At 35.0% G+C, this 10,000-nt stretch overlaps 1 protein-coding gene across 3 annotated transcripts in view; it reads right to left on the minus strand.

Annotated features, from left to right (window-relative positions):
• Nucleotides 1-10,000, minus strand: part of LOC144966265 (sodium-coupled monocarboxylate transporter 1-like) — a 41,546-nt gene that overhangs the window by 19,192 nt on the left and 12,354 nt on the right. For all 3 annotated transcript variants that reach the window (XM_078902472.1, XM_078902474.1, XM_078902473.1), the window contains 4 exons: nucleotides 7,407-7,571; nucleotides 4,207-4,275; nucleotides 2,573-2,624; nucleotides 1,552-1,619 (listed from right to left, as the gene is read on the minus strand). In XM_078902472.1, coding sequence (XP_078758598.1) covers nucleotides 1,552-1,619; nucleotides 2,573-2,624; nucleotides 4,207-4,275; nucleotides 7,407-7,571 — 354 coding nt within the window. The remainder of the gene's footprint in view (nucleotides 1-1,551; nucleotides 1,620-2,572; nucleotides 2,625-4,206; nucleotides 4,276-7,406; nucleotides 7,572-10,000) is intronic.

Below are 10,000 nucleotides of genomic sequence, written 5' to 3' on the forward strand. Positions count from 1 at the left end.
CCCCCCACCCCTCTGTTTTTCACCATGGCACTTTACATTCATGACTTATTTCTTTTCGTTCCTGGTGAGGCAGTTCTGTAAACAACAGTATTCTTCAAACGCATATCGTGATTCCAAGCCATCCAATCAATTTATATATGCTGTCATAGTCTAAGAGAATCACATTTAAAAATTTGGGCAAAAAAACTCGCTCTTCTGATATCAACCGATTAAATTGAACCTCATTTTGTCAAACATTCTCAAACCTGGGACAGTCCCAAGTTTGAGAGTTTTTGACAAGATGATGATGTATGATCTTAGCTACGGAGAGTCAAGGACGATTGCCGTGAATTGTGCGTTTGTTTTTTTGCATGTTCTCTACTTGTTGGATTCTTTTTGTAATATTTCCCACGTGCCCCTGTCTTGTTCCAACGTTTTGAGAGCGAATAGATCATGTTCCATCTTTAGTTGTAATAAAATAGTTTTTTTGTAGCTTAAATTCTTTTGGTGCTAATTGGAGCAGACGATGGTAAGTCTACGGGTCGGCATTTCGTTGTTGCTGTTGTTAGAGACGTTGGTGTTCGTCCGCGGTATTTCTTCCCGGAATTGAGGTATTCCTTCATTGCTGTCTAAGCCAGTATGTTATGGTCTCTTCGGAGAATGTGGCCAAGAAGTTTCCATTTTGTTGTTTTATTCGGTCTCTGACAGGGCAGACAATGCGACGGTCATAGAGATCTTGATTGCTAGGCCTAATCTTGTCTGGTCATACCTGCCACACCTGTGACTCGACGGAGTTATTTTCTGTGTTGGGCGTCAATACTCCCAATTCTTTTTCGTTAATCCTCACCACAATTGTCGAGTAGTATGGGCTTGGTAGAGGCGTATTTAACTAGATGAGGCTCATTTTAGTTGATCGATGTTTAAAGGGCACGTTTTCTGGCCAAAGGTTTTAAATTGTGTTTTTTCCTAGTACGACAATATAATGATGCCATTCTTGCTTGAGTTTCCTTTCTGTCCACCGATCGCCACAATATTTCGTCAAGTCTTTCAACTTTTTCCTCCTTCAGGCCTTTAAATCCAAACTAGAAGTTGTCTTGAGCGGTCCTGTCGCAAGATAGGTCTGCCCGATCCTCAGCAAGCCATATCAATCAACAAGCATTCAATAGTAAGCGGTGTGAACCAGATGCCAAAAAGAGATTTTAAAGGTGATATAACCAGAAATCTGAAATGTTGTCTTTATCAGTTTAAGAATTTATATTCATTCTTTTAAATAAAACATAAAAACTTTAATCGTATCTCATAGTTTTAACTATAAATTCAAATCTTTGCATTTATACTGCCAGAACAAGATACCATTTAGATATTATAAGTCACAAATACTGTAATCCATCATTTAACCACCGGTAACTGCATCTAAACGATAAATCAATATAATTTCTCTAAAATATTTCTAAATAAGAATCTTCTCGTGTCACAATTCAGCATGTTGTTTCAAAACCAAGCAATTTAAGATATGATAGATGTGAGGTGATGGGAATCAGATAAGCAATGTTTTTATCATTCATGACATACCAGCGATGTGTAACAGACTGCACATGCATCCATGACAACAATCGAAACCCACATGTTGATGCCCATCACTGAAATGGCGGTATATAGAAACGTTGCATAGCGAAAAACAATGAAGTCATGCATATATTAAAATATATATTTGATTAAGTGGTTAAGTTGCATCATATAGGGTCTATTAACTGAGACATGCGACTTAGTAGTGTAGCAAAATACTAGGAATTGTTGCCATACTTGAAAGGTGACTTTTCAAACATACTAAGTCGCATGTTTATCATTCATAGAAAACTGCAATTTAAAAAAAAGTATTTCATGACTTAAAGACGAAAATACTTTGCGCCACAGAACAATTCCCTGAGTGTTTAAACACTTCAGATTTTTTCTGGTGATTTTAATGTGTCCAATAAAGTGCTTGAGAATGATCACTCATTGCTAGGACTTCGCAGGTTTTGAAATTCATCTATGCTTGTGCTTTATTAAGTAGCAAAGACACCAAAATGCTATGCAATTTTAGTTCAAGTATATAACTTTTTAAAATTATAGAATCCTTATCGTTTTGAACAATAATTCTTAAATAACCATGGCCCTTCGATCAAATAATTGTAAATAGGCCCGAATAAAAGCAACAACAAAAACAACAACAACAAAAAAACATTGAATATATCATTTAAGATATGGCATTTTTTCAAATGTACAAAAATGTTGAAAAAAAACAATAAATCATTATTGCTTAAGAAATCACACATGTTTAACAATAGCTTTTATTTCTTTTATTTCATTTTGTATTCATGAATTTGTTTAATTTTGTTATGATTCATTTAGTTTTTTTTGTTTGTTTGTTTGTTTTTTTGTTTGTTTGTTTGTTTGTTTGTTTGTTTGTTTGTTTGTTTGTTTGTTTTGTTTTGCTTCTTTTTTGTTGTTGATTTGTTTGCAAATTAACATTTTGCAGTCTTTCCTTCTACCCGAAGTAATATGAGCGTTGTACAATCAAGAGTTAAGCGGATTAAATATTTAATTTTCGTACCTGCTTGTAGCGCTATTCCTTGTCCATAAAGAACGATGCCCGTATAGAACAGCTGAGGAATTAAATAGAAAGAGTAATGCACAACTGGTATATGGATGAATTTTAGAATATGTGCTATTACTCTTCAACCTCCAAAATGAATCTGGCTTATAATTAATCATAAATTACCCTATTAATATTTCCGTCTAAAAAGACAAAATAAGTTGTTTCCGTATGTAGAGCAGAATTAGCAAAGTGACTAGAATACCAAATGGGGGAATGTTTCGGGCTGAAACCCCTTCTTTGGACATTAAAAGATGGTAAAAACTTTATACTTCACTTTAAATTCAGACAGACATCCAAAGAATATTTGGCATGTCTAGTCGACTAAGGCTGATTTTTTATTGACCGAAGAAGGGTTTTGAGTCCGAAACGTTCCATTTTTTGGTATTATATTTTGTTGGGTTTTTTAAAGCTGTTATATTCATTTGTCTACATTGTTTTTTTACATACCGTTCACAGGTTCTAGCAACATATTATTCACAGGTCCTCAATGAAACCAAAGTTGCTTCACAACGATCGTGGTGAAATCGGTACAATACAATATTAGAGTAGAGAGAACTTCCAACATTCTAATAAAAATTAAATCAACGTTTATTTAACTTGCACGTATGATATATTTACCGTAATATCATTAAAAGTCATGGTTGTACAGGACCTGTTCTTATTCGCAGGTCTTAATAACCCAAATACTTATGGTCTCAATGTTGTAATGGAAATACTCCCAAACCAACGCAAAATATTTCCATTACAACAATGTTAAAACAAGCCCATAATCCCATCCGGTTATCAGACCTGAAAATATGTTCACGTCGACTTTTACATTATTCAGTGTTAATTATACCATGTGTATTATATCATGTTGTGAGAAACCAAGTTTTCATTTCATACGATACAAGTCGCATGTTGAGTGCTTATTTTCTTCTTTTGTGGACGAGCGCTCAAACCATATCTATTTTTATTTTCCACATTAAAAAAAATCTAAAAGTGAAAACCAAATACTAACTGTCTGAATCAACGTGCACATATATGCAGGTCTGATAGCCGGACGCATGATTGTAATGGACACTATTTTGCGTTGGTTTGAAAGTATTTCCATTACAACAATGAGCCCATAACAACTTAGGTTATCTGACCTGCAAACAAATACACATTGGTCGGAATCTAAGAACTTTACATTGGAGTAGGATTAAATATATGAAAAGATTTTTTGGGAATATAACAAAATACTATAACTGGAAATCTGTATTATCCTAGAAAAATAGATGAATAAAATATTGTACGTAGCCAAAAATTAACATGTCGTTGTTAAACTCTCTACTTACCAGCCATTTTCAGAATTTTCCCCAGAACGTCACACCCACCCAACACAAAAACAGACATTTCTAACTCAAACAGAAAAGCAACAAGCAAATTCTATACATAATATTGTTCGACAAAATGAACTCTTATTACAGAATGTTAAGTTTTTGTAGCTGTAGCATAAAGAAATGAAATCTGGATGAGAAAAGTGACGGTTGCATCGCAACAAATGTGACGATTTTCCAACAGGTGGTAAGGAGAGGGTTTATAAATTGATAGTTGAATAAACTCACACGTCCTAGAAGGAATAATATAACGGCACACATCCGGACACGGTTTGAATTGAATCTCTCGTGCAAATACTGGAACGAAGATGAAAGATAAACAGATAAGCATTTGAGTCAAAAGTAAAAACAATTAATTTCTGATCAAGGTGACTTCACAAAACCGATAAATTAAATTATTCTAAAACATCATCATCATCATCATCATCATCATCATCATCATCATCATCATCATCATCATCATCATCATCATCATCATCATCATCATCATCACATTCATCATCATCATCATCATCATCATCATCATCATCATCAAGCACGCACCTCTCACGACAAGATCTGTGAACATCAGAAAAGAATCACCATGGTACAATTTGGAGGTAAAACGTATAAAGAAAGAGAAAAGAAAAGCGGAGAAGAAATGGAAAAAATCTGGCCTGACAATTGATAAGGAAACTTACATATCATTCAAACATAGACTCAAAGAGGTGACAATTAAGGCAAAGCGTATCTACTATCTTGATAAAGTTGATAACATAAAAAGTCCGAAGGAGTTTTATAAAATCTCAAATAAGCTTCTAGGCAAAGAGATCAAAACAAGCCTGCCACACCACACTGACGACAAGCAACTCGCGGACTGCTTTGTAGAGTATTTCATGAATAAAATAACAACGATACGGAGTGAACTTGACACAGACGAAACAGAAGCAGAATATACCTCTTTTTATGGTGAACCCTTAACATCTTTCAAAGAAATTTCAATAAATGACACAAAGAAAACGATTCTCTCTAGTCCTAGCAAATCATGTAGGCTTGACCCTTTACCAACATCCCTTTTGAAGGAGTGTATTGATGAACTTGCACCTTACATCACTGAATTGATTAATCAATCATTAAGGGAGGGAGTTGTTCCAGACAGCTTCAAGAAAGCATTGGTGAAGCCATTGTTGAAGAAAGCGGGACTTGACAGTGATAATTTTAAAAACTTTAGGCCTGTATCAAATCTACCATTCATTTCCAAAATTCTAGAAAAGATTGTACTAAAACAACTTTCTTGTCACGTGAAACATAATAACCTCGATGAGTGCTTTCAATCGGCCTATCGGCAAAATCATAGCACAGAAACAGCATTGATGAGAATCACAAATGACTTGCTGCAAATTATTGATCAAGGAAAAACCACCATCCTTAGTCTTCTCGATCTTTCCGCGGCCTTTGACACCATCAACCATGCCATACTATTTCGAAGGCTACAAGTTACTTTCGGCATATCAGGCACTGCTCTAAACTGGTTTGCATCATATCTTACTCAAAGAACTCAATCAGTTTTAATTGGGGAAGTAACTTCGTCAGAGCGTGACCTTCATTTTGGTGTACCTCAAGGATCCGTTTTAGGTCCAGTCCTTTTTGTACTTTACACTTCCCCTGTTGTGAGAATCTTAGAGCAACATTCTCTCGCTTACCATATGTACGCCGACGATACCCAGATATATAGCATGTGTTTGCAATCTGATATAGTTTCAAAGATAACTGTTTACGAACAATGCATCAACCATTTGATGAGATGGATGTCTGCAAATAGATTAAAATTAAATGGCGACAAGACTGAAGCCTTATTCATTGCTAGTTCAAATAATAAGACAGATCCATTTACACTGGCACTGACAATCAACGATAATGACAAAATACAACTCACAACATCAGCAAAAAATCTCGGCACCTTAGAGAGTGATCTGTCTATGAAACAAACATATTAACAATGTGAGAACAAGTGCTATCTGCATTCTAAGAAATATCAGAACAATCAGACCATTTATTAATAGGGAAACTTGCAACAAATTGGTAACATCTTTGATATTCCCGAAAATGGACTACTGCAATGCACTGTTTGTTGGTCTCACAAAGGACAAAATAAACAAACTCCAGAAAATACAGAACATGGCAGCCCGCGTTGTACTACAGAAAGACAGAAAAACTGCAGCTCCCGAATTACTACAGCAGCTGCATTGGCTGCCAGTGGACCAGCGGATAAAATATAAATCTTCAACTATCGTTTTCAAATGCCTGGAGGGCTCGTCACCAGCATATCTCTCAAACCTCGTTGAACGGTATAACCCACAGCGATCGCTTCGATCAACGAACGACCTCAAACTGAAAACACCCCGCTGTCGAGTGAAGGCTGGTGAACGCGCCTTTCAGCATTCTGGTCCAAGGTTGTGGAATTTACTACCACTGGAGATACGTTCTTCGTCTTCACTAGAGGAATTCAAGCGTCGATTGAAGACATTCTTATTCCGCAGGCTTTCTTTTGATTATGTGTATAATTAGCGTTGTTCGTGTACTGTGTTAGGGCTTCATGATTAAGTTAATCTATGTTATGCGCCCAGAGCCCTCCTGATGAAGGGATGTTTGGCGCACTATAAATCTATACCAATCATCATCATCATCATCATATTAATCATCATCATCATCATCATCATCATCATCATTATCATCATCATATCATCATCATCATTATAATAATAATAATAATAATAATAATAATAATAATAATAATAATAATATTCTTATGTAGTTTATATTAATGATAATAATAATAATAATAATAATAACAATAATAATAATAATAATAATAATAATAATAATAATAATAATATTATTATTATTATTATTATCATTATCATTATTATTATTATTATTATTATTATTATTATTATTATTATTATTATTATTATTATTATATTATTATTATTATCATTAATATAAACTACATAAGAATCAAATGCTCACCTAAACATCATCTCCCTGCCCCAAGAGAGAAAGAGAGAGAGAGAGAGAGAGAGAGAGAGAGAGAGAGAGAGAGAGAGAAATAGAGAGCGAGAGAGAGAGAGAGAGAGAGAGAGAGAGAGAGAGAGAGAGACGGGGAGGAGAGATAATGTTAAGGGAGCATTTGATTCTTATGTGGTTTATATTAATGATAATAATAATAATAATAATAATAATAATAATAATAATAATAATAATAATAATAATAATAATAATAATAATAATAATAATAATGTATATATGTATATATCGACCTGTCTATACATCTCCTCTTCCCTCTCCTCCTACTCCTCCCTCTCCTCCTCCTCCTCCTGCTGCTCCTCCACCTCCTCCATTATCATTAAAAACTACTCCACCACAAATTGTCATATTATTATTCCTACCTGATAAACACTTGTTATCCGCATCGGCTTGAACAAAGGGACTGAGACAACAGATGCCAACATGTGAGTCACCAAATACCCAAAGAACGCGATAATGACACTAGCGCCGTTGAAATAAACCTCAGCGGGTATGCCAAGAATCATAACAGAAGATTCAAAAGTCACCTGAAACAATGAATTAAATTTGCACAATCGTATAACCTATGATTAATTTTTCACCATGGTTAATACATTTCAAAAATAATCTTTTATTCACCCCCCTCCCCCCTCCTTTTCCACCCAGCAGAGCAATCCTAATATATTTTAGATTTTTTTTTTATTTTGGGAGGGGGAGGGAGGGGGGAAGCAGGGGGGGGGGGCGGCTGTTGTACTAGCTCTCTTACAAAATCCATCCTTGACTCCAATTTGAAATCATTTTTATATGTGTCCAGTGAGGCATTGAATTTAAAGTGTCTAACCCAAGGGTACAATCAGGCCGGAATTCTTCGATTATCGCCGCATATACGATCTGGTAATTAATGGCTGAAAATGCACTTAAGTTCTAAAGCAAGATCTATGACTCTTTCAAAATATTTTCAACATGTAAAAAAAGAAGATGTTTTTTTCTAAAGCAGTAATGGTTTGGTACAAATTATAGTTTGCTCTGACTATAGTTCAAGCTAAAAATCATAAAGTAGTTTGGTTTGATATTTTATCTTCAAGTCAGATAGAAACTGGAGATTTCAACCACACACACACACACACACACACACACACACACACACCATATATATATATATATATATATATATATATATATATATATATATATATATAAATAATTTGTGCTGTGATGAATAAGTGAATGAATTTCGAGTCTCCTTCAGTTTTTCTTTGAAAATGATTTTTTTCAACAAAATTTATATTGTATATCTTTAACCTGTCACTCAATTAATTAATTATCTATTTTTCTTTCTTCAGATCTACAATTACATTGTGCGGCTATGTGGTCCTGTAGTATGACACTCGCTTTCCTATCGGAAGGTCCTGGGTTCGAGACTCGCTCGGCGCATGGTTGATGTGACGAACGATTTTCTTTCACTGCATGATTTCTTTATCATTCGTCTGCGTCTCATTCAAAACCACTTCAAATCTAGTGGACGATATATATTTGCCAAGGCAGATTAACACCTCCGGTTAAAATAATCAAAACATGGACAGTCTTTTCTCCAATAAAGCTCTAAATTTTGCTAACGGAAAATTTGGTCATAGGTGGGAAACCTTCCCATTGTTTAACGGAACACTCACTTTCAACTTAAGGCTTACTTACCTATTCAAATTGTCTGCCCATTGTATTCATATTCCCCTGCTAATTACCCTTTCCAAACAAGACTCCAACGTGCATATGCCCTGAGGTTCTTGTCTCGTTCAAGAGTAGATAAATTGCAATTACTGTTCTAGCTCTAAGTTATTCTTTCTTACCAAAGCATCTGAATATCATTGGCTATCTAAAACAGGAACATTCTTCTGTCTTCTGATTGGCTATTCTCATAATTCAGACGCGTCCCTTTAATTTTCTAAATCAAATTCATCTCTGAATCGAAGCACACACACGCTAAGAATCCCAAGAAAGAAGAGATATCCCTCCAATTTCAAACTTGTAAAAGTTTTTCTTCCCTCGGTTGAAGGTAAAATGAATTATTGGTTAACATTCAAAGTGGAACGAGATATTACTGTGAATTCAATTTTAATCTAGCATTACTATTATAGTTTGTGTATATATTTTAATTGTGCTATTCCATGGATGTTCGTAAGTTGGAATACCTGTACAAAACTATATCTATATGTATCTTATACTATAGTTAACATTTGTTTATGATCTATGCTATTATTTCATTTATATTCAAAATGTATATTGCTTGAATGTCTGTACTCTACCGCCAATCGCCGGCCACACATCATAACCTCAATTATAATTAATAAAAATAAATTAAGAAATACCAGGGACACAGCCCTGTTAAATTCTCATCATGTAAGATAGCTCGACTGTCAGTTGATGTTTGATACAAATGTAATAACTACCATTATCATGGAGTTACTGCTTCTCCTTGCCTTTGTCGGCAAATAAAGGCTATTATGATGTGTCGCTCAAGGACGATCCGGTGGCGAAAGACAAACTCTACTGGCTCTAAGACCTTGTTGTTTTAACTCTTAATAGAAGGTCCTTGTCCTTGAAGCACCCAGCCCGTGCCGAATCCCTGCCTCCCAGTCCTTGCATAGTGGTAAACCCCTGATGCCAGTCATCGCCGACACCAGAACAGTTCTGTCAGCCCATAACTACAACACACTGTCCAGAAAAACCCTGCAAGCAGGAGCCAACCCTGGAACTAGCTGATACATTTGCCTCAATCAAACAAGCCGGCAGGATAAAGATAAGCCAAACGGGCTTATACCATTTTCAAATGTATTTTCCACGGACACAAATGATTAGAAACTAAATCAATCAATCAATCGTAAATAAATCAATAAATAAATCAATAGATAAATAAATAACAAATTAGATCCACTCAATTAGAGCTATTCTTCCTGATATTAAATAAATACTTATTCTTTCT

The sequence above is a fragment of the Berghia stephanieae genome, chromosome 2, assembly GCF_034508935.2.
Source record: "Berghia stephanieae isolate SIO BIC M18660-M18661 chromosome 2, UCSD_Bste_1.3, whole genome shotgun sequence".
NCBI classification, from domain to species: Eukaryota; Metazoa; Mollusca; class Gastropoda; order Nudibranchia; family Aeolidiidae; genus Berghia; species Berghia stephanieae.